Consider the following 25122-nt stretch of genomic DNA (forward strand, 5'->3'; position numbering starts at 1 on the left):
GCTCGATATCCAAGACCTCACCTGATCTTAACCCCATACAGAATCCATGGAGTACCGTGAAGATGACAGACACTAGAACAGACTGTGTAGACGAGCTGATGGTCACCAGTAAAGCAACCTGGGCTTCCTTTACTTCTCAGCAGAGCCTCAGGCTGATTCTAAGCAGCATTCAGGTTCTATGCTCCACAGATCTGGAACAAGCGTCCAGAAAAACGGCGAAACAGCCGAAACACTGAGTTCCTATAAATCAAGACAGATAGCTCACCGGAGTTGCCGTCGACCCATAAGAGCAGGAACATTGACCAACATATTTGATGTTTATTGATGTTTTCACTTTATACAATTTATAGCTTTCCTGGTCTCAACCATTTCCATGTGTTTCTGTTTGTATGATGTAAAGCACTTTGAATCGCTTTGCTGCTGAAATGTGCTGTACAAATAAACTTACTGTACTCTACATGGACATACTTTATAGTAGGCTGACAATTCTCTTGTATAAATCCTTTTTAAATTGTCTTGTAGTATGTGTCACATGTCTTGCAGTATAACATGTAGTATTTTAATTTTCTGCTAAACAGAATTGGACATTTCATTAAATGTAAGCCATAATCATCAAAGTTAACAGAAATAAAGGGTTGAAATATATCTCTGTGTGTTTAATGAATTTTACTTTTTCAATCTAATTACTGAAATAAATTAACTCTCACGACGTTCTAATTTATTGAGGTGCACCTGTACGTAGATCAGAGATATGTGGGAAAGTTGTATTACTTTTTGTCAGTTTCTGGTCATTAATGTTATTGCTCCAAGTAAAAAAAATAAAAAAAATAGGAAAAACAGTTCAGTCAGTGATTCATTTATTCATAACTCAAATTGGAACAAAACGCATCATGGTCACAAAGCTTAATGAAATTTGAATGGCTGAAATATTACCAAATCCATCAGAAAAATCAAACCTCAACACCTGTATGCTTATAATGCACAAGAAGAAACAACAGTCAATAGGAATCTATTTACAAGGCTAACGTCTGGGCAGAAAGATTAAAACCTTGGAGCACCATAGTCGTCAGGCATCCGCTCAATATTATACCTGCAAGTGGAAAAAAAAATATTAACAAAAGTATGTTTTCTGGTTTGGTTTTAACACTTAAATGTCCAAAATTTTCCAGATTGGGAGAGAACATTTGGATATTTGTTACCTGTGATTTGAGATGTACATGATGGGCACTCCTGGTATCTTCCTCACTCTTCTCTTCAGATCTCTGTCCACGGTGGCCAGGATGTAACACTTGTGCTGCACACAAAGTTTTATGCTATCAATCTCTATTTTCACAAGACATAGACTACTTTATAAAACACAAACATCCACACCACAACATGATGCTAAAATGACATTCCAAATTTTTAGTCTTTGTAAAATTGAATAGAATATGACAGTCAAGAGAAGCAGCCAGACAGGAAAAGTAACACTAAGACTGTTTAATAAAAAAAAATAATGCCTGCCATTAATTTGACCATCTTGTGCTTCTCCATATACAAATGCTGGTTATATAATTAGAATATCATGAAAAAGTTAATTTTTTTTTCAGCACTTCCATTCAGAAAGTGAAACATATATTATATTAATTTATTACACACAGACTGGCATATTTCAAGTGTTTATTTTAATTTTAATGATTATAACTGACAACTAATGAAACCCCCAAATTCAGTATCTCAGGAAAGTAGAATATTGTTAAAAGGTCCAGTATTAAAGACACATGGAGCCGCACTCTAATCAGCAAATGGACTCAAAAATATTCTGTCAAGGAGTGATGCTGAGAAATTACTCCATATATTTGTTACTTCAAAAGATCAACAACTGTATTTCTTTGCTCTCAGGAAGTCCACAAAACTGCAGTTCGAAGCCTTCAGCTGATCCAAAATGCTGCAGCAAGAGTTGTGAGAAAAATCAACAAGAGGGATCATATTTCTCCTATTTTAGATTCCCTTCACTGACTTCCTGTTAAATCAAGAATAGAATTTAAAATTCTCCTTCTCCTTAATAATGAAGCTCCATCATATATCAGAGCTCTGATGAATGAGCTTCATTTCACCGATTAATCTTTTTTAGCTTGTTTTTTATGAGCGTATTCATTCAGATACCAAGGCTAAAGTCTGTCATTATACTAATTTAGCTCTTTGATACCACAATATAGCTTAGGGTCTTCATTTTCCCAATAAATACTTGGTTTATCATTAAAGTAACCTCAGCTTTACATTGGATGTGTACAACTAAGCATTAATTTTACCTGGGTCACCCTTTGGACTAAACAGTCATCAGCGTATGTTCCCTTATGTGTGCATGGCAGGCGCTCAAAGCGTGGATCCTTGGCTATCCTGTAAGACAAACGACAAAAAAAAAAAAGAGAGAAAATATTGTTACGGTGGAAAAGAAGAACTACACAAATATTATGTCCGCAAAATTAAACGATTGCTGAAGATGATACCTAAGAGCAACTCTATATTTCATTCCGAGCTTCTCGATCTCGGCCATCACACAGTCTGTGATATAAGGTATACCTGGAGCAGATCACATATCGGGGGGGGAAAGGATTTAATCGTATCGCTCATCATTAAATGACAACATTCTCCAACAGAACATTTATTAAGTCTTCATTTAGAATTCTAATATGTCTCACATTTAGCGTACAAGCAGTCCATCATAGACTGAACAATGTCCAGCTTGGCCTTAATGGAAAAGTTGATGAAATTGGTATCGACAAGAATGTGGTACGGCGGGCCAAGCTGAGTGTTGTACTGGAAGAACAGGCATGACGGATACTTTGTGCTGCGATGAGAACCAAAAGAAAAAGTTAAAAAGGCAACCAACCACATGTTAAGATACATTTTTTTCCAGTTGAATGGCAAACATACACTTCCCGCTCCTTAAGTTCGGAAGGATCTTTCTTCTTCTTTTCTTTTGGTTTAGCACGGTCCTTTTCTTTTCTGAAAACATGTCAACAATGTCAAGGTCAAAGAATGTTGTTCTTAAATGGGGAATTCATGAGATAAACAAGCAGAACAAAGAATTCAAACAGAACGTTTAACAGAAAAAAATAAGCATTAAAAATAAACTGCAGATATTACAACTTACATCCTTTGATCTCTAAGATTAATCATTCTTTTCATCGCAGCAAACTTCTTTGTCTTCTGTTTCCCCTGAAATAAACACAGAGAGATATCAAACCAAACAACAAAATAAGTCCTATTAAATGTGTGGTTTACAAAACACTAATGGTAAAAGATGCTACTGACCGTTGGTTGGATATAGAGTTATGATTAGTAAATCAATTATTGTTTGCCTAACTATTTCAAACTACTGTTTTCTTCCTAGCTAATGTAACATTATAGTATAAACATGTTTTTGCCAATATCATTTTTGTTGTTTACTTAGATTTTTTTTATAAGGAGCTCAAGACCTCACACTTTCTGATTCACAATCTCAACCTAAGGAACGACTAGTTTATAGTAGTTATTTGACGTAAATTAAATACACTTAAAAAAAACCTGAACAAGGTTAAAACTTCTATCAAAAGTCAAGCTATATTAGAAAACGGGCTATGATGAATGACACTGTTACAGCTCAATAAAGAATATCATCAGAAAGTGATTGCATTTATATATTATGAGATAGTCCTAATTTTTCCTTTTATGCATTTTGGCCATTGAACCATTGAACCATGTACTGAATGGCCCCTTTGGCATTGTGGAGAGTTCCCAAGTTCTACTGGAAGAAGGAAGCAGTTCTCTGTCAGCTTTCCTGACAGACACTTGAGCTGACGTTTGACTTTAGCAAACCCAATGGACCAGCACCAGCACATGTCCTGTCTCTCCATATCACACTAGACTCCCAGCAACCTGGATCCTTTGCCTCTCCACCCTTCCACCAGACTTTAGGGCATTGGCATCTAAATAAAATCCCAAGACCAGCCATTTTTTCTCTTTACCTGAGATGCTTTTGATGTATTTCCTTCAGGAGTGGCTTAAGACACAGAATAGATAAGCTACATACCGTGTTACGGATACGTATGTGCCGTGGCTCTTGCTGCACTAACTCCTGTCCATGTCTTATGAGTCTCCTCCAAGCTCAAGAATGGGATTTTCTTCACTATCCTCTCAAGGTTGCAGTCACTCCTGTTACATCACTTTTTCCTTCCACTCAACTTTCCAATAATATACCTGAATACAACACTCTGTACTTCTTTAGTAAAGATATTAAGGGTTACTTATATAATTTAAGATTTCTCCATGAACTTTTAAAATGGCTTGAGTGACATTCAGTTTTTCTGGGACTTTGGGTTTTAATTTAGTTTAATGCCATAATCAGGTTAAAAGAAAATGCTTAAAATAAACCAACGCGTGCGCAACCAACCTATATAAAATGTACAAATATATTTTTTGATGATATTGTGATTCATGGATAATCTAAATTAATCTTATTTTTATCAGGTAGGATTGAAATGAAATGAAATGAAATGAAATTTATTCGAACAATCAGGTAGGATTGTAACGCTGGCTTGTGATTGTAACGCCAGCTAGGCTTGCTGCGCTAAAGTTAGCTTATCTCAAAAACAAGACTCCATCACACTTTGAGGCGCAACAGCCAAAATAAAAATAAGTCAACTAGTAAGACAGCACTGGACATGTTGATGAGCAACCATGGTGTAAAAAAGCGAGGAACCACTTACCATGTTTCGGAATTTCAGAACTAACCGAAGTTAGCTGCCTCTTCGCCCCTCGTGTGTCGACGCTGTGACGTGTTAAAAAAGCGACGACTTTCTGCGTATGTTCCGGTTGCTATGCTAACGGCTGACAGACGAAGGTAGATGCAACGTTTGATTACCGTGCGGTATTTGCAGACGCCTTTTGGTTAAAATGATGCGCTTTGCACCTCGGAGGTTGCAGGTAGTTGTCCGCAAAGATACGTGGATGGGGGCGGCTTGATAACCTCCACGTCTTCGCGCCGGGCTTTCTAAAAGGACGCTTGGCTAACTTGGCTAACTGTTAGCGTTGTGTTTCCTTTCTGAATGCTGCTGCAGCAGCAGCCTGCCTCCGGGCATTGAAAATTGATGATGTTGCAGTTCACTTTATTGTTTCTCACCTTTTAGTCCCCCACCTCTCCTTTCACGGCCTCAATGTTAAAATAGATTATTCGTTAGGTGTCTGCCATTAGTAGCCGATACCATAATAAAACAAGCTAACCCAGGCAGCGCTTCAGTTTCACTGTTTTGCTTTCGAATAGGATTATAAACAGGTTTCAGGTTGAGTTCGTCATTTTGTGAGTCTTCTTATTATTTAAGGTATTTACAAGGACAGTTATTTTGCACGTAGTGTACCCATTCATCTGCACACCTCGTGTTTTATTGATTGAGAAGCTCAAAGTAAGAAGTACTTATTCGTTTTGTGAAAAGCATATGCTTGTCGGAGAGTGTTTTATTTGCATTTTTTTTATTTATTTTTTTGCATTCCTTTGCAGGAGTTCGGACTTGCCCAGTGGCGTGTGGCAATTCTCGTAAGGGGGAGTACGGAGAGATCTGAGTGAAAGGCTTAAGGATGGTCTGATGGACCGCCGCTTCTTCCTGACTCTCCTCTTCTGCTCAGTGTCGTGGATCTTGTTCTGGGAAATACGGTGGAAGAAAAGAAAAGAGAGTCAGATTGAGGAATGGCTCCAAGTACATAGCCTTTCTCAATACAGGCACTTATTTGAAGGTACTGCTGCTGTTTTTCTTCACTATGCAACGGTTTCTGACTTGATTTCGGTTTTTGGTGTGCCACTGGTGTTTCGAATAGATTTTGTATTATTGTCAAGGTGGATGTTAACACATGAACAGTGCTTTGGTTAAAGTATGAATGTTAGCTGGATTTTAAAGAGTCGTACGTGAAGACAAATGATGTGAAAGAGCAATAGATTTAAAATATTACCACACTCCTGTTTTGTCCCTAAGTTTCTAAAAACCTGTATTAGGTTCTGACACAAAATCACATTAAATGTATTGCCTTGAACCATTCAACAAATTATATTTTATAATTTTTTTAATTTTATTCATGTGAAAGATGTCATTCATTGCTGTAGACCAGGGGTCACCAACCAGATATAGCCCCCCCAGGACCTCAAGCCTGTTCAAAGAAATTGCACAACTCTCCAGTTGCTCTTACTTTTTTAATCATAGTTGTATTTACATAGATGTAAAAATGACAAAAAACATATTTATATTACATAAAGTTAAGGTGAGCTTGTTCAAAGGTCATTACAGGTAGCCCAGTACTGAGGAATTGGCTCTCAGTTTCAAAAAGGTTGGTGACCCCTGCTGTATTTTTATCAGAGATTATTCTGGCTTTGAACAACAAGACATTCTGCTAAAGTAAACTTTTTACTTAAATCCTGAAAGTCTGTTATTTAACATATCGCTCACATATTCGATCAGTTTATATCTGGAATATAGCTCAGTCAGGGCTACTCATTATTAGGAAAACGTGTGATATATGATAATTTTGGTAAATGTCACAATAAGGATATAACTTTCGATGAATACAAGCAAATTTATGGCTATTTTTAATCTCTTTTTGTTTCAAACAGTGATGTTACCAGAACATGATGATGCCCACGTAAAACTGTTTTCTCCTGGGTTAAACAACAAATGGCAGTAAATATTTTGAGTTATGATTATATTAGATTCTTAAGGAAAATAAAATATTGGTGAGAGATCGTGAGAAGCCCCCCTCCACCACACACACATACACAGTTAGAAACTAACTGAAAATTAAGGATTTTCAAGGGTATTCTCATTTGTGCATCGAAGCAAGTGCCTCTGACCTTTTATCTGAATATTGTTTGTTAAAATTAATACATAAAGTACTTTCTGTAGTGGGAAGTCCTAGTTTAGATGCTATTAATTATTTTATTTTTTTTACAAAAATGTTTTTTTTTTTTATTTAATTTTTTTTTATTATGGAGACTGACCGACTGGGGGATTTCTAATAATAACGCAGCAAACTGAATGTTCACTTCTTGCTGTCCTGTTTGCACTTGTTTTAAAACCTTTACCGTATAACCAGTCTATGTAATTTAAAGGAAACCGTTTTTGTTTTGACTTTTGGTTGCCAAACTTGCATATTTCATAGTAGAGACATCAGCAGAGTCTTGGAACATTTTAGTAATTTTAGAAACTTGTATTCTGTTTTTTTTTTTTTTTACGCATCCCACAGATGTTCAGACGCTGGAAGAACTGAGTGTGAGCGCTCTGAGTCGTCTGGAGGAGGTGGTGAAAGAGCAGCAGAGCTGGAGGGAAATTGCAGAAGCTCACATCAAACTGCTTCGAGACTTTGCCTTCCAGGAGTGGCTTTGCTCCCAGAACCTAGAGCACTATCACCACATGTAAGCAAAGAAATGGCCTTACTATAGTGTGAGATGAGTTTGACCTGGTCACTCCACTGACCCAGTTGATATCTTAACAGAGAACAGCATCTAATTTTAGGGATTAGTTGTTTTAAATATTGTAAGCTTTTTATTTCAGACACAGCATTTCTGTCTAGATTATTACATTGTGTTGGTGCTTAAATATAGGTGTTCTAGATACTAGGGTGCGTTATGTTTATATATTCACATGAAGGCAGGTTTTCCTGCCTTCATGTCTGTTGACACTGAACCATCTGGGCTGCAGAGTATTTTTTAGAAAGTACTACTAATTGTTTTTTGAAAACCACCCTCCTTTGGTAAAATAAACGTCATAGTTTAGTTTAGAAGTAAAGGCGGTCACGTTTTATTGAAATACTTTCTGACTTTAAAAATAGCCAAACATTGACTTTTAACATTTTACAATTATGCTATTGATTTTATTCATAAGTGTTTTAAAGCTATGCTTAGTTTTAAATTTTGATTTTACCCTTCTATGATGATTTTACCTGTATCACTTTGAGATTTTTCTTAAATGTAAAGTGCATTACTAATAAAATGTATTATTATTATTATTATTATTATTATTATTATTATTATTATTATTATTATTATTATTATTATTTCCCAGCTCAGTAGGTTTTGACTCTATTCTTATCTAGTGTCTTTATCACTCTCATAATTTTGCTTTGAGTAAATATTTGTCACTGTTTAAGATGTGTTCTCTCTCTGTTAACTTATGAGTTAAAACTTTCCATTGTCACAGTCCTCAGATTATAATTACCCCCTAAAATGTGATAAAACTAATTTAAATGTAAGTAATATGGCTAAGCCTTCAGCCATATTGTTGGTGTCATTACGGGTGGGATGATGGTGCAGCTGAATAGACCTAGAAACACTATATATGGCAGTTTTGTTATATGGCACTATTTTGACTCATTAATGCTGCTATCTACAACACAGTAAGAAATAGGAACAGTAGCATGGTTTTGAAATTGCATAACACGGGGAAGGAAGTATAACACCTCATTCTTTAATTTAAAACGTGTCTTTGACCACTAAATGTATTTTTTTTACAAGCACAAATGCAGCAGCTACGCAGACAGAAGGTTAGACTGACAATAAAAACTTGCCACAGGAAATTGTTTAGCCTTGTAAAGTTAATAATTTGTTTGCAGAGCTTTTTTTTCTTTTCTTTTTACTTATTTCCTTGTATAAAAAGTAAACGCATGTAGAATTCACACACTGGACAAGCTGCATGTTTGTGTCAGACCTTGATACGACCCGTTTGTGCAATCAGGCAGTTATCGTGCACAATTTCATGTAAAGTAGTTTTGTGCAAGGGACAACCTCCTGTGTGAAATAACAGCAGTGGTGTGGCTTATTAGACAATAGTGTACAGGGACAGCCCCCATGGCGTAGTTGCTTTCTGAAGGTTAAAGTCGAGAACTATCTTTAGTTCATTATCTACATAAGCCTTTTTGTGTTTTCCCCTCCCCAGACTGAAAACCTTGGGTTGCATGAATCTGGATGATCTGTCTCGATTCGACGGTCAGCTGCAGCTCTCTTTGTCGGCCTGGGGTTACTACTACAACGACTACATAAAGCTGTCCACGGGCATCAAGATCCTGCAGACGTCTAGGGGGAGCCGAGACCAGGACTACGAGATCCGGCTGGTCCGCAGCCTGGCTGAGAGACGTCTGAATGAGAAGTGGTCAACCGGTGAGACCGATCGTTTTCTGTCTCTTTGCTTTGCCGTGGCCGGGAGGTTCAGGCTGTAAATAAACACAGGCAGGTTGCTATATTTCTGTCAAAGGTCGCACATTGTTCGCGTGTGACTCAGTGCAGCAAGACGAGTTTCCCATGAAGCTTGTCATGCATGTGTAGCCATTGAAAATGTTTGTGTTGTCCTGATGCATCTCAATAATCCAGTCACCAAAAGAGAAAATGAATTGGATAGGTCCTCTAAGTAACTATCCAATTTCTTTTTCTTTTTTTTTTTTTTTTACTTTTGTGTTGCTTTCATTGTGTGGACAGCACATAATTACAAAATGTTCTCTCGTAAAACCCTAACTTTTACTCCCACAGTGAGTCTAGTACTAAGTGAATATTCTGAACAACTAAATCCTGTCACGTTCTCGTTCTTGATGTTTAACTATCCCACTTGTTCCCCAACATTCCTTTCTTTAGGTGCGGTTTTCAGTACACCATAGCTCAGTGGCACTCGTATGAAAAAGCATAGTGTTGAATGCAAAAAAGGCAGTAGAAATAAATCTGTATTGAGCAGCTCAAACTATTCCTGACAGTATTTCTCTTGTGTTCCTCAGCGGGAGCTCTCCTTTTTGGCTGTACTGTGGCACTGTGCTTTTTGATAAGGGACCTCATGTTTTACGTGATTGGTGAGTTCAGGCTCAGCGAAGGAAAGATTCAACGCCTCGCATGCTTAAAATAAAAAAAAAAATGACACAATGTGTTTGTGTGGCTGGAAGACGAGAAATAATTCTGTCCTGTATCTCTTTCCTTCTCATGGCAGGTGGAATTACTGTTTCCATCATAGCGTTTTTCTTTACCATCAAGTTCCTCTGTGAGCTCGCAGCTCGGATCGTTAGCTTCCTGCAGAATGACGATCCTGGGAGAAGGGGCGACCGCAGCATCTACGACTATGTCCGCGGCAACTACCTGGACCCACGTTCCTGTAAGGTGTCATGGGACTGGAAGGAACCACAGGAAGTCGGGCATACGATGACCTTTAGAGTTCAGGTAAAAACGGACTATGAAAACGCGTTTAGACTAAAAATATACAGCGCCTACCTTATTTTGTGCCGTTGCAACCATAAACGGTGTGTTTTAGTGGGGTTTTATATCTTTGTTTGGTATCTTTTCCAGCTTTTTGACATTTTTGCTCATTCTTATTTGCAGTAAAGCTTAAGCTCAGTCAGGTTGCATGGAGCGCGTCTGTCTTTAAATCGTGCTAATGTAGCGCTGGTTGTATGATCAAAGTGGTTGCTAGGTGAATATGCAACAGGGCTGAACGATTTTGGAAACTAATCTAATTGCGATTTTTTTTTTTTTTTTTTTTTTTTATCTTGATATTGCGATTTAGTGTGATTTTTATTTTTATTTTTATTTATTTTTTTTCCCCACAGTTTAATTTATCATGTCTTTTTAAACATATACAAAACAACAAATCAATCCATTTCCTTGCCGTGCGGATTAGTTGCTAAAAGACCCAAAGCATCTAAACTCGGAGCAGTAATGATTGCGTTCTGCCTACAATATATTTCAACCAAAATTGCAATTTTGACTTTTTTCTGCATTAACCATAAGCAACAACAATGGAGTCTAGATAAAGATGTTTGTAAACAAGGAATATTTAGAACAAGAGCTTTTAATGTTTCTATTAATCAGAATATTGTTCAAGAGAACAGCTTTTAATTGATTTGGACATCAATCCTTGTTGAACATAAAGTGCAACCAACAAGCAAGTCTATGTATTGAACTGATTGACCAGAACTTAATGGTATGTATGATTAAATAAACTCTAAAACAAGTAAAATAGTTAGATTATCTCACTGCTGCAACTGTCTTCCTTTCCATGTGGAGGCAAACCCACTTCAAACATTTTACTGACACCTAAAGGACGCGTCTAATTCCCTAATTGTTACATAGCCAAAAATTGCAGACCTCTGCGATTTGGAAATTGCGTTGTTTTTAAATGGCGGTTATATTAAAAATGTGATTAATTGTTCAGCCCTAATATGCAGCAGGTTTTCTGTCAGGATCGACCCGTGCTTAGCTCCACCCATCTTTAAATCAGCTCTGAAAAGCCTCCAGACAGCATGACACCAGCACCAAAATGGGTTACTGAGGTGTTACTGAAGTGTTTAGTAATGATTGAATGCAGCAGTTAATACATCTTTTCCTATTTGGGTGTAATGAAGTAAATGGGGCTAATTAGACATGTCTGCCATACCTTCCAGATTTTTATTTGTTGCAAAATTTAAAAACCATGCATCCTTCTTTCCGTCACCTTAAACTGCTTTGTGTCGGTCTGATACACAAAATATCCCAAAACGCATTGCAGTTGATGTTCAAAAATCAGAATCGATTTCAATCGACAGGTTGCTTCACGCAAGAAGGAGTTTGACTCCAGTTCCACTTTGCTCTCAGTGAAGACATTTAAAGTACAAATATGATAAAATTGTAACACTTAAAATGCCAGTACTTTTTTGTCTCTTAAAAAAACACGATCACATTTATAAAGGTTCGATACTCGCTTTGTGCTCTTTCAGCTTTTTTACAAGAACGGCCAACCTTTCCCCGCGCATCGGCCCGTGGGTTTAAGGGTGAACATCACCCACATCGAACTGGCTCTGGACATCCCGGTCACTCAGGAGGTTCTGCAGGAGCCGGAGTCCAACATCGTCAAAGTGGCCTTCACGGTGCGCAAAGCCGGGCGTTATGAGGTTGCTGTGAAGCTGGGGGGCCTGAATGTGGCCTACAGTCCCTATTACAAGATCTTCCAACCAGGTGCGACCGGTGATTTCATTTTTCTGGAGCTTTATTCATACCAAAAAAAAAAAAAAGAAGTGAACGCATCCATTTTTTCGTCTTGTAATATCTTCTCACAGGTACAGTGGTTCCATCTAAAACCAAGATAGCCTACCATTTCTCCACCCTGGTGCTAACAAATGGCCAGCAGCACACTTTGCAGATTGAACCTAGGGACGAGTACGGGAACCCCACCAGTAACTCCACGTCTCTCACGGATGAAAAGAACTACAGTGTCCATGTTCACTCTGTAAGACGCCCCTTCCTGTTCTTTGTCCGTTCTCAGCTTACAGCACCTTGCAAAAGTATCCACACCTCTTAAAATGAGCCAAAATGTATGACCTTAGAACCAGAATGTAACGAACTGTTGCGTTCACTTGTCAGCAACCTGTCTGCAGCAGTCGCCAGCAGCTTTGCTCAGCTTGAGTTTGATGTGCATAGCTGGTCAAGTCCAGGCCTAATTGGAATCTGGACTTTGACTGGGCCATTCTAGCACATGCTTATGCCTTTATACCAATTGCTGCGTTGTAGTGATGGGTGTACATTCAGCTTTACTGTCCTGCTGAAATGAGATTCTCTCCACCAGTCGCATGTCTTTTGCAGCATCTGTCAGGTTTATAGCCTGTATTTAGCTCTGTCCATCTTTCCATCATGTTTTACTACATTACCAGAGCACCTTCTTTCACGTGTCCTTTATGCCTCGTGGGAACATTGCAAACAGGACTTTTTCTCTTCTTAAACGTCTCCAGAACTTCCCACCGGACCCGTCAGCTGTCTTCCTTGGTTTTTCATGACGCATTCTCTTCAGTAATGTTCTCTAACATATCTGAGGATGTCACGGAGCAGCTGTATTCATAATGAGATTAAATTACACTCTGGTGGAATCTGTTTGCTCAGTGCGACTTCTGAAGGCAAGCAAGGCTGCGTTGGATTTTATTCAGGATTGTCGGGGGGGGCTGAACGCAAACTATATGCCATACTTTTCAGAAATTTCTTTAAAGAAAAGAATCGAAAACCCTGCATCATTTTCTTTCCACTTCACTGTTAAGCAATTAGCTGTTGTTGGTGTTTCTCATAAAATACACCAAAGCTGAGTGTGGGAACATGACAAAAAAATTAAAATGCTCTAGGGGTTTGAATACTTTTGCACTGCACATAGTTTTTGTTGGCTGTGAGAATGAAAGTGAAAGTTTGGATTTATTAATTTTTTACCACCGTGTTAATGTTTGCCCAGTTTATGGTCAAACTTTGCTACTGTTCAGATTGGTGTATTTTTAATTATTATTTTTTTTTATTCCAGCTTGGCACTGGGGAGGATGACAGTGCAGATGATTTCTACTGTAAGTCGGTTTCACTCAACAAGCAGCAGTGCCAGGTTCTACTGCGACTCATCCTGAAGAAGACGGGTTGTTTCAAGGCCCGGATCTCTTACAACGATCAGCCGCTCAGCAACGGGGAGTTTGACATAATTGTTCTCAGTGGTGAGCTTTCTCTATACGCTAACCAATACTCCCCCTTTTTTTTCCGGAGCCTATGTCTTCAGAGCCTAACACTCACATCTGTCGTTGCAAACTACAGAGAATGAAAAGGCCTGCGTGGAGAAGAACGTGTCCACCCCGGGCATTAGCATCTACTTCGAGGCGTACCTTTACAGCAGTGGCAACTACACCAATTCATCTTGGCAGTTACCTGCGTCCGCTCTGCTGGCGCCTCAGAGGAGGCCCTCTATGGGCGAGGAGGATGAGGAGCATGACTCTCCTGTGGAGGGGCAACCAGAGAAGGTGAAGAAACCAAAAAAGGTCTACTGCTACATATCGCCAAAGGTGAGTAGTGTACTTTTTTTTTTTTTTTGTATAGGATGTGTTTTAAGTACACAGCCCTGATTTTGCATGTTTGTCAAACAGCAACTATCTGTAAAGGAGTTCTACCTGAAAATTATTCCATGGCGCCTTTTCACCTTTCGAGTTTGTCCAGGAACCAAAGTAAGCGAAACAGAAATTAAATGAACCCCGCCATAAAAAAGGGCCATTTTGACTGTCTGTCAAAGCTCACGCAAGCCTTTTTTCTCTCAGTTTACCTACTACGGTCCAGACCCGGTCCATAAGTATTTAACTCTGGTGGTGGACGATGGCATACAGCCTCCTGTGGAGCTCAGCTGCAAAGACAGAAACATCATGGCTGCCACCTTCATCCGCTTCCTGCACAAAAACATTGGTTTGTCTCGGTCTGATAATGATGATATTGCTTTAAAAAAAAAAAAAAAAAAAAGATGGGAAGTGGTGCTGTGGGGAAAGTTTGGCAATGAGGTCATGTTTTTTTTTTTTTTTTGTCTTTAGGTGGCTCTGAAACCTTCCAGGATAAGGTAAACTTCTTTCAACGGGAACTCAGGCACATTCACTCCAAGAAACCTCGCACCAAAACCTGCCTAAAAATCACTCGACATGCCATTCTAGAGTCAGTGAGTGCTTTTCCTTTTCTTTACATAATAAAAAGCAGCCTTGTTTAAAAAAAAAAGATAAAAATAGTAATATAGTCCCAGTAATGTCATGGCCCCTGTGATTGTTTTTGTCATTTTTGTTTCCGATCTTGTGCAGTCACTAAAGGCTACAAGGAACTTCTCCGTGTCGGACTGGAGTAAAAACTTTGAAGTTGTGTTTCAGGATGAAGAAGGTAAAAAAAATATTTTAATATTTTACAAAAGTGTTCATACTTCTTGAACCTTTTCTACATTTTGTCACAATAAAAACCAAAACCTTTTAATATTTTATTAGACCAACACAAAGTCAAAAGTAGCTCATAGTCTGGAAGAGGAAGTAAAGTGATGCGTGGTTTTCAACTGGTTAGCATCTGAAAAGTGTGGCCTGCATGTTTTTTCGCCCCCATATTAATCTGATGCTCCTGATTAAAATCTATATCTACCAATAGCCTTCAGAAGAACAGTAACTGGTAAATATAGTCCACCTGTGCGTGATTTAATCTCAGTTTATAACATGGTCTGGGTGGATACTCAATTCTGATTGGCTGCAGGGTGTCTGTTAAAAAGTGTTATTGGATCCCTAATTTAGAACAGTCAAATAGCCTGATTGTTCTAAATTATTGTCTGGCTTTAATGTTAGCTGGTAACGGCAAGACAGTTGATGCTGTTTACCTCGGCAACGCGTCACAATGAGAGATCTTGTGAAAAAGTAAAAAAATAAAATAAAATAAAGTATTAAAAGTTGACTTAATGTGTCCATTATTAGAAATTAATGGACATCGCGGAAGCAACCGTCTGATGAGAAGCCTCGTCGGGCATTACTTAAACACCTGAAGAACATTTCCAGGATTAAAGGACTGGTTACCTTACAGGATTTAGAGAAACTCATCCATGCGTTTATCTTTAGTTGCATTCTTTACTGCAACAGTGTCTTCACAGTTCTACCCAAAAAAATCAATCAGACAACTGCAGCTGATCCAGAACGCTGCTGCTCATGTTCTCACTAGTGTTGTGCCGATGCCATTTTTTTGGCCCCGATACCCGATACCTGTGCAGTATTGGCCGATACCATACCGATACCATCTGTTTTAAATTGATGTGTGTGTGTGTATATATGAAGAACTGCAGACTACTTAGGGTAGTAGAACGTTTTATTGCCTACCTGGAATTGGTGACAATAGTTTAATAAACTTTTAGCTCTAAAATGCCATAATAGTGCAACTTTCATGAACTTGTATAACATGTATAATATTAGTCGGGAGAGAGAAGGCTGTGTTTAAGTGACATACAAACATCAAAATGGTATCGGTGCCCTATTTGTTGGTACTTGCCGATACTGATACCACCATATTAGTGCTGGATCTGGGCCCCGTCCGATACTGGTATCGGTATCGGCGCAACACTAGTTCTCACTAAAACCAGGAAGATAGAGTACCTCACCCCAGTTCTGAAGTCCTTCCACTGGATCCCTGTAGCTCAGATAATAAACTGTAAAATACTTTTGTTAGTTTATAAATCACTGAACGGGTTAGCACCAAAATATATTAAGTACCAGTTGCTGCTGTATCAACCTTCCAGATGTTCTGGTTCTGGTCTACTCTGCACACCAAGAACCAAACATGGAGAAGCAACATTCAGCTTTTATGCTCCACAAATCTGGAACAAACTCCCAGAAAACTGCATAACAGCCGTAACACTGAGTTCCTTTAAATCAAGACTAAAAAACCATCAGTTTAGAGTTGATCTCGGCCCTAATAACAGAAACATTGACCAACATATTTGATCAGTATGGATGTATTTCACATGTGGTCTCACAGCCGTTCCGATGCATTGCAAAAACTGAGAGGAAAAAAAACTGTGTGAGTTTTGTCTCCTTTATCTGAGCAGGTAAATAAGATGATCTGCCAGTCAAATTAGTATTTTGACCCCTAAAATAAGATACTTGGATATACTGCACCTGAAATAAGATGATGAAGATCGGTTGTTCCTATTTTAGGTGCAAAATTCTTATTCCATCGGCAGGTCGTCTTATTTCCTCGCTCCAATCAAGGACAAATGAACTCATTTGAAGAAAATGTTACATATCTTTAGTTAATTTTTTGCAGTGTGTGTTTATGTTTTAGTGTTTTCATGATGTGAAGCACTTTGACCCGCCTTGCTGCTGAAATGTGCTATACAAACAAACTTGACCACACAAAAGAAACTTAAACGGTTTATCCTTTCCCTTCCACTTATCCTTTATACTCTGCTTTGTGTTGGTCTGACATAAAATCCAGATAAAATAAATTGAAGGTTGTGGCATGTGGGGGAAAAAAAAAAGAGAAAAGTTCAAGGGGTATGAATACAAGTTTATCTACAGTGAGGCACCGAGCTGACAAGCATATGGCTTCTTTCTTCAGCTCTTGACTGGGGAGGTCCTCGCAGGGAGTGGTTCGAGTTGATTTGCAAGACCCTCTTTGACACGTCCAACCAGCTGTTTACCCGCTTCAGTGAAAATAACCAGGGCCTTGTGAGTTATCCCTCCTCAATATTTCCATATAAGGACATCATCTTTCCAGTTTAGGCAATGCATGGCTTTAGAAACTACAAAGGTACCATCCCTCATTCTCCAGGTGCACCCAAACGCTGACAGGCCGCCCCACTTGCGACTGAAGATGTACGAGTTTGCCGGTCGCGTCGTCGGGAAATGTTTGTACGAATCCACCATGGGCGGAGCCTACAAGCAGCTGGTCCGAGCGCGCTTCACGCGTTCCTTCCTGGCGCAGATCATTGGCCTTAGGATGAACTACAAGGTAGACGGGGTCGCTGTTTTTTTTATTGTTTATACTCATCTGTCATCTGGGGTGTCTCATCACTTAAACATATTTCACAAGGCCAGGAAACGCAATCTGGTTCTTGGGATTATTTATAGAAAGCCAGGCCGCATGTTGTGCTGTTTATCTAGCCTGCTCTGGGTTTCCAAGGCTCCCCACCCATTGTCTTATTATCCAGTTTTTGAGAAAATCACATTGTATGTTTGTTGATAGAGGCTCTTTTTTTTTCCCTCTTTCTGTTTCCACACCCAGTACTTTGAGACGGACGACCAGGAGTTCTACAAAACGAAAGTCTGCTTCATCCTAAACAATGACGTGAGTGAAATGGACCTAGTGTTTGCCGAGGAGAAGTACAACAAGTCAGGCCAGCTGGAAAAGGTGAGGCAACACTTTGGAAAGGAAGTCCCCTTTTAATCTTTGAAACAATTTCATCGTAGAAAGACGCAATAAACCAAATAAAATAAACCAGATTGCATGTTTGGCTGTAATCTTCTTTTTCTTTACGAGTGGAAAGCGGTGGCTTTATATAGTGGCTCTGTTACAGGTTTCTTTCTTAACTTTGCAGTTTAACAGCAATTACAGAATAAAATTTGCTATAATGTCCTAATGTTCAGTTATAAACATAGAATTTCACTGAATTAGTTCCTAAAAAAACAAAAATCAGCAGATGAGCATGTACAACGCTGTTTATCTATTACTGTCGTATAAAAAAAAACATGCTGCAGGTTTAAACACAAGGAACTCAAATGCTTTATGTGAAACATTAAGTCCTGTTATATCATTTGCTTTTGCTTTGTCATACTTTTTCTATATTTTGATCATCTGAGGTTCCAAATTGTCACATAAGTATTAATTGAATTAATCAGAAAATGGATTAATCCCTAAAAGTTTAAGCAGTCTACATGCAGAGGGGAGTGAAACTCCCTCAGTGAAAAATTAGCTTCTGCATCGCGTAACAAGACATAAAGTAATGTTATCGGGTCATTGCTCCAACCATTCAGGTAGGGGTTGTGCAGTGACGCATATACACCAATCAGGCATAACATTATGACCACTAACTAAAATAAGGTTAGTTTTTATTCATCATGGTAGCTAGTGGTGGGCGGGGCATATTAAGTAGCTTGTTAACATTTTGTCTTTTAAAATTGATGTGTTGGATGCAAGAAATAAAAAAAAAAAAAAATGGCTAGGTTTAGGGATCTGAGCAGATTTGACCAGGTGCAGGTTGTGATGGCTCGACAACTGAGTCGTAAGGAGCTCCAAACCAGAGCTCTTGTCTGGTATTCCTGGTCCAGAGTGATCAGTATCTGTCAATAGAAGGATCAGTGGTGAACTGGTGAGAAGGTCATTGATGCATGTCGATAGTGAAGGTAGTTCTGTGGTTTCTGATCCAACAGATGAGCTCCTGTAGGTCAGACTGATGAAGGCAATCCTGGTTCTGGATAGAAATGTGTAGAAATATACAGTGCATCACAGTTTGCTCCCATTTCTGACCACTATTTACGCCCAAAAGCACCAAGAGTGGACATGTGTGCAGAACTGCACCATACGACAATGGGAGGATGAGGCCTGGTCTGATGAATCAGAATTAGTTTGGATGGTCTGATGCTTATGTGTCGCTTGGGAACAGATGACACCAGTACCCACCATGAGAAGACATCAAGCCCACAAAGGCAGTGTGGCCCTTTGGGCGCTGTTCTTCTGGGAAACCTTGGGTTCTACTATTCATGTGTGTTACACTGATATAACTGTTGTTGCAGACCATTGTAAGCCCTTTAATGAAGTGATATTCCTGATGGCTGTAGCCTCTTTCAGCAGAATAATAAAATCTGGCACAAATCAAAACGGTGCTTGAATAATTAAGAGCACATGTTTTAAGTGTTGAATCAACCTCCAAATTTCCCAGATCTCAATCCAGTCAAGAATCTAGGATATGCTGCCAAACAAGATTCATCCATTTCTGCCGCAGCTTCCAAACTCTGCTGCCAATTTCCTGGTTCCAGGTACCACAGCACACCTTCTGGTGTTTCGTAGAAACCATGTCTTGACAGGTCAGGGCTGTTTGGGCAGCAAAAGGTGAACCGGCACATTGGTAAACTGGTGGTCATATGTCTGATCAGTGTATATAGTGTCTAAGTTGCAACCCACATGCAGTGACGTTTCTTTCTCGTGTACAAATCTGTGGAGTTGGCATCCCTGTGTTGAGTAGGTACTCTCTGTTTGCTGCTGAGCAGGTTACCCAAGAAGGAACCTGTGTTTTGATTGGTTTTGATTGGCTTTCAGCCCGTTGGCAATTAAAACTAATTTAATCCAGGACATCTGTTCTGTAAAGACACCTCAGCGTTACCTTTTAGCTGCGTTTAAGCAGGATATTTTAAGCAAGTACATCTTCCCTAACTGGGAACGTCTGTGTGGATTGTTGTATCATGGAGGCAGCCGTGCAGAGGAATAAATGTAGTGGTAACTTAACAGGAGACCTGGGGGGTGGGTTTCTTGCTCAGGGCTGCATTCTTGCATGAACAGGCGCTGTATGCAATCGTGCCAAAGGGCCATTAAACCCGACACTTTGTGGGACGTGTGATCCGTTCTACCCCACGTCGGCGCTCTGATTGCAGGTGGTGGAGCTGATTTCCGGGGGAGCTCAGATCGCCGTCACCAATGAGAACAAAATGCATTACCTTAACCTGCTCGCTCAGTACAGACTAGCCAGCCAGGTGAGGGATGAGGTGGAACACTTCCTGAAAGGTAAGACGACGTCTGCAGCTGCTGTTTGACTCTTTGTGCGAACGGCTCTCATTTGACCTCAGTGCGTGCGCGTCTGCTGTCTAATTACCTAATCGGTTGCAGGTTTGAACGAGTTGGTTCCAGAGAATCTGTTGGCCATATTTGATGAGAATGAGTTGGAGGTAGGTGTGCGTTCTTTTAGGGATGAAATCCCCCAGCGATCGGCTAGTCATGTCTGTTTGCCTCTAATCTCGCCAGCTGTTGATGTGTGGCACGGGCAATATAAACGTGCAGGACTTCAAAGCCCACGCCGTGATTGTCGGAGGGTCGTGGCACTTTAGAGAGAAGGTAGGTTAAGGAAGTTCTCTCTCCTTTTTTCTGTTCCAGCAGTAGAGCGCCATCGGAGAAAGCCATCGATTTTTCTCCCTGTTCTTTTCTTTTTTACCACAGGTCATGAAGTGGTTCTGGGCAGTGGTGTCCAGTTTCACCCAGGAGGAGCTGGCGCGCCTTTTGCAGTTCACCACCGGCTCCTCTCAGCTTCCCCCCGGAGGATTCAACACGCTCTGCCCCTCATTCCAGATCATTGCAGCTCCTACACACAGCACATTACCCACTGCACACACCTGGTAAGGACACGTAAAAGATGCAACCGGTCGTGTCTCTTTGGCATCTAAGCATGTTTTGTGAACATCGACAGAACAGTAGACATGCAGTGTCAACAGTGATCCATCTACTATAAGCCACGATTTTGGGGATGGGACCCTAAGAATGGCCTTGTTGCATCACAATTGCTAATCTATTTGCATCGGTTTGTATTTGAATCTATGAAACATAGAAAAGATAGACATTTGCAAAATTTCAATGTTTGTGATGGGCTGTTCTAACAAAGTGATTAAACAATATTTTAGCCTTATTTAGAGTCCAAAGACTTGCTTTTTCCTGCACAATGTGCCGTAAATTTATTATCACAGCATCACTGTATGATTTTGGCAGGCTGCTGCAGTGAAAATATTATAAGAAGCTTGAAAAAAGGATCAAGACCACTCCCAAAAAAGCTGTCTCTTTTGAAGCATATTATAAAGAAGTTAGTGGTGTAGTTTGATTAGAAGATGAAAGTTTTACCAAAGTAATTCTTAAAATAAGTGTCTAGAGACAGGATTGAAGGATCCTTGTCTATGTATGTTTAAGAAATACGTTTTTTCCCCCAATAGAGTAACACAGTAGTGCTGTTATATGACGTGGAAGACAAGATATACGTGGTGTACATTGGCATTCAGACCCCTTTCTAATAATCTTATATAAAATCAACCCCTTCTCTATACCTGCTAAATCATGGTAATCAATGCAGAACGATATAATATAATCAGTCAAACGGCCAAGAGGCCCATGGGAACTCTGGAGGAACTGCAGAGATCCACAGCTCAGGTGTGAGAAACCGTTGACATGATGACCAATAATCATGAACCCCGTAAGTCTGGCCTTTATGGAGAGTAGGACAAAAGAAGCTATTGCTGGCGGGGGGAAGAGGTCAAACTAGCCATTTCCTAAAAGTCAAAAGAGAGACTACAAACATGGTGTTCTGGTCAGATGAGACCAAAATGGGGAAAAAAATGCTCTAATGGCTCTGGGCAGTGGAAAACTATTGTTGTACATCACTCTGGCTGCATCCAAGAGGGTCTAACTGGTTAGGACTCTTCAGTCAAAGCGGAAGGAGCTATAAGGAATCCCACAATCCTTTGGGTGACATGACGTATAAGCACAGAGAGAAGCACAGCCCACCTCACTGAAATTAACAAAACATCCAGAGACAAGAGAGCGCACACTTTGTAGTTCTTTATTTGAAGGCGGCAGGCCCGAATCTGACTCCCATCATCCATGTGTGTTTCTGTCACATAATGACGTCGGATTTAAAGGCTGTCCGAAGTCATCACAGCAATCCGAAGCTGCTTTCCTACCCAGAGTTCCTACTGTTGAAATGAAAGGTCAGAGAACAGGAGCTAGGGGCTATAATTGGAGCGTTTCAGATGCTGCCTCTCAGGCAGGAATGCTCTTCACTGCAGGACGGTGGAGGCAAAAGCACTGCAAAAAGGGAACTAAAGGTAAGTAAAATTTTCTTCAAATTAGTATATTTTTCCTTGATTTGAGCAGCTAAATAACACTATTTGCCAATGGAATGAGTATTTTTACCCTAACATAAGATAATTAGATATCCTTCACTTGAAATAAGATCATGCAGATGAATTGTTCTTATTTTAAATGCAAACATCTTATTCCATTGGCAAATAGTCCTATTTACTTGCTCAAATCAAGAAAAATGCTCTTATTTCAAGAAAAATTACTTACTTTTAGCTCCCTTTTTGCAGTGAGACCCGAGACTGGGGCAGAGCTCCATCTTCCAGCAGGACAATAAAACCTAACATGAAGCCAGGGAAACAATAGATTGGTTTAGATTATTTGTTTGTTTGAACGGCCTAGTCAAAGTCCAGACCTAAACGAGGCCTGTCTTAAATGTTGCTGTTCTCTCCAGCCTGACCAACTACGAGCTAAGTTGCAAAGACGATTTTGGGGAAACTCTAGATGTGCAAAGCTGATAACTGTAGCAAAACGTGGTTCTACCAAGGAAGCTGAATTCAAATGCACACAACACTGTATGATTTATTTATTTATTATGTGTAAAAGGATTTGCCATTTTCAATTGTCTTCCAGTTTAAAATGAATAGTTTACTCCTTGTAGTTCCCTTTTCTCATAAAATCCATAAAAAAAGTTTGGTGTTGTGTCCTTGCAAATTCCGGAGAAGTCAAAGCGGCGTGAATACTTTAGTAAGACACAGTTTTTGTTGTGAACATCATGCGAGTCTGTTGCTGTCTCCAGTTTTAACCAGCTGTGCCTCCCGACGTACGACTCCTACGAGGAGCTGCACAAGATGCTGAAGCTGGCCATCAGCGAGGGCAGCGAGGGCTTCGGCATGCTCTGACTCCTCCGTCACTGTGGCTCCTCTCATTCACATAAAGACCAGCACCGCTCCACTGAACTGGTTTCCTGCGTTCATTCCCATCCAGCAGCCCCAAACATCCAGACGGTCCCCATGTATCGCTGCCAGGAGGGGAAAAAAATAAATTCAGGAAGTCCCGTTGGACTGAATGGAAAGTGGAGCTTTTTAGTCATATGAACCTTAATGCTACTGTATGTACATAGAATTCAAATTGGAACTTGTTGACTCCTGGGGGGGGAGAAAATTATATTAGAGTTAGTATTTTTTTTTTTGTATTTCTGCTTAGCTTTATACGCTTGGAAAGACGTAAGACAAGAACAAAGGCCTTGAGTTATATTGTATAATACTTACTTTAGCATTTTGCAAACAGACGAACACTTTTAAGTGCAACAGCAGCCTCTACTTGCTGTGGGTGAAACATCTGCAGCACTTTGGCCTTAATCGATCAGGGACTGATGTGTGTTTTATGTAAATAAATAAGCTCATCCTTTTAATTCACAACCTGTACAGAGTAATGTGTACAGAGGTTTTCTTTTGACGTGTCATTTAAAGGAGAAGGGATTTAGTTAATGCTGCATGTATGCTAGGATAATTGTATTTTGCCTGCCAGAGGTGAAAAGTTTATTTTTTTTTCTTTTTTTAAAAAAAGAAGCCACGCAGTTTCTGTTGTCTGTTTTTAAGTTATTGAGTTTTGGGAGAACATAATTTGTTGACCCATGTTCTGTTTAATAACCTGCCTTATCCGTTTCCTTTGCCTCCGATTGTAACCAGACAGGTGCTTTGGTGGAGGAAACATAAGCGACCGTTATAGGAAACAAATGATGGAAATTAGTGTTTGAACCCCTGTTATAAGATATATTTTATTCTTTTCCTCCGTTTGTGAGTCAGCGTCTTTTTATGGGTTTGCCTCAGGATGTCCTCTGCCACCTATGCATGAACAGCTCTGTACTTCCCCACCCTCCCTCTGCAACCTGTAGCCCTTTTTTTCCCCCTCATTCTGGGTAATTTATTGGAACCTTTGTACCTTTTGGGAATATATTGTTTAATTTTTTTGTTGTTAAATTATTGTGAAACTATTTATTTAAATGCTTCAAGGGTTGTCGGTACTCTGAGCCAACACTCGTTATCTGTTTTTTTTTTTCCTGTGCATAGTTGTTGAATTATTATTTTTTTTTTTTTTTTTTTTGCTGTTAAGAGTTTACATGATCATTAGTCATTTTGTAATAATATGCCTATAGGGGTGTCGGGAGAGCATTAAGTCTACAAGAGGATGATATTTTTTAACCACAAATTGCCCCCAAAAACACTTCAAATGCAGTTTTACTCTCTGCCCGCTCTGAATTCAGCTTTGTCGCTCGGAGATTTGGCTTTTCAGACGGTGGAGGCGTTTAGAGTAGCTTCTTAAGCTGGCCTTTTGCAGTGTTAAGAGGTTTGTTCCAGTATTTACAGATCTGAGCTCGTTTGGGTTGTGCAATGTTTGAAGGAAGCACTAAAATATGAATATTTCACTAGGGCAACATTTCGGTACGAATACCAGTGGCTGCGATCATATTTATTTGTGAGGGGGGGAAAAAAAACAAAAGCTAAAGCGTTACGTGTCATATGCCTCTTCTAGACAACAATGAAAGTTTTGTTTTATGTTTGTTTTATCTTTTCAAAAGAGCCACCAGTCTATGTAAGGATCAAATGGGTTTCTGGGTTAGAGAGCCTGAACGTGACTTTTACTGATGTACATATTGTGAAATATTTGCTTAAAAACTTTGAAGTGGGCTTGTATTGTTTTTTTGTTTTTTTTGTCTGTTTTTTTTTTTCTTCTTTTTTAATGGCGAGCCTCTGCAGACGAATGTTTGAAGATAATCTGGACTGCAGGTCCTCCATGTATTGGAATAAAAATATTGGGATAAAATCATCTTTAGTGAGTGTGTACTATATTTGGGAGGAATTTGATCAGGTTAAGAAGTTTGTATAAAGTGGATAAAGTATAGTTCCTATAAAGTCAGGGCATTTCCAGGTCTAAATAAGTATGGGAAAAGAGGGTACGGAAAAACATTGGTTTTGCAAGATTTTCCTTTTTGTCCTGATCCATTTTTAACTATTGAATCATTGTCCATCAGTTGGTCTATTATCTAA

At 39.5% G+C, this 25122-nt stretch overlaps 2 protein-coding genes across 3 annotated transcripts; one reads left to right on the plus strand and one right to left on the minus strand.

Moving 5' to 3' along the window:
• Positions 1–840: 840 nt before the first annotated feature.
• On the minus strand, positions 841–5021 carry fcf1 (FCF1 rRNA-processing protein). The gene is made up of 8 exons (XM_012851623.3): positions 4731–5021; positions 3137–3201; positions 2917–2988; positions 2682–2830; positions 2490–2562; positions 2292–2379; positions 1200–1294; positions 841–1090 (listed from the first exon to the last, which is right to left on the minus strand). The coding sequence occupies exons 1-8, from the start codon at positions 4731–4733 to the stop codon at positions 1042–1044; spliced, it is 594 nt and encodes a 197-aa protein (XP_012707077.2). The 5' UTR covers positions 4734–5021; the 3' UTR covers positions 841–1041.
• On the plus strand, positions 4767–24901 carry arel1 (apoptosis resistant E3 ubiquitin protein ligase 1). 2 transcript variants are annotated; one of them, XM_012851581.3, is made up of 22 exons: positions 4767–4864; positions 5519–5751; positions 7249–7417; positions 8937–9157; positions 9763–9834; positions 9969–10195; positions 11728–11965; positions 12067–12236; positions 13287–13467; positions 13565–13809; positions 13891–13968; positions 14059–14200; positions 14323–14444; positions 14581–14656; positions 16862–16971; positions 17075–17254; positions 17528–17653; positions 19891–20020; positions 20123–20181; positions 20258–20347; positions 20450–20625; positions 22872–24901. In XM_012851581.3, exons 2-22 carry the CDS (start codon positions 5604–5606, stop codon positions 22972–22974), a joined length of 3063 nt encoding a protein of 1020 aa, XP_012707035.2. In that variant the 5' UTR covers positions 4767–4864; positions 5519–5603; the 3' UTR covers positions 22975–24901. The 2 variants fall into 2 exon arrangements, with proteins under 2 accessions (XP_012707035.2, XP_021165873.2); XM_021310198.2 differs by lacking the exon at positions 4767–4864 and adding an exon at positions 5400–5423.
• The last annotated feature ends 221 nt before the right edge of the window (positions 24902–25122 follow it).

This window comes from Fundulus heteroclitus, chromosome 19, assembly GCF_011125445.2.
Source record: "Fundulus heteroclitus isolate FHET01 chromosome 19, MU-UCD_Fhet_4.1, whole genome shotgun sequence".
Taxonomy (NCBI): Eukaryota; Metazoa; Chordata; class Actinopteri; order Cyprinodontiformes; family Fundulidae; genus Fundulus; species Fundulus heteroclitus.

Coding starts and splice junctions, on each gene's coding strand:
- fcf1 (XM_012851623.3), bottom strand. Junction 1,295..2,291: donor TAGTCCAAAGGGTGACCCAG/GTAAAATTAATG, acceptor CTTTGTGTGCAG/CACAAGTGTTACATCCTGGC. Junction 1,091..1,199: donor ATGTACATCTCAAATCACAG/GTAACAAATATC, acceptor TTCCACTTGCAG/GTATAATATTGAGCGGATGC.
- arel1 (XM_012851581.3), top strand. CDS start 5,604: ATGGACCGCCGCTTCTTCCTGACTCTCCTCTTCTGCTCAGTGTCGTGG. Junction 13,810..13,890: donor ACTGCTACATATCGCCAAAG/GTGAGTAGTGTA, acceptor TTTGTCAAACAG/CAACTATCTGTAAAGGAGTT. Junction 14,201..14,322: donor CTTCCTGCACAAAAACATTG/GTTTGTCTCGGT, acceptor TTTTGTCTTTAG/GTGGCTCTGAAACCTTCCAG.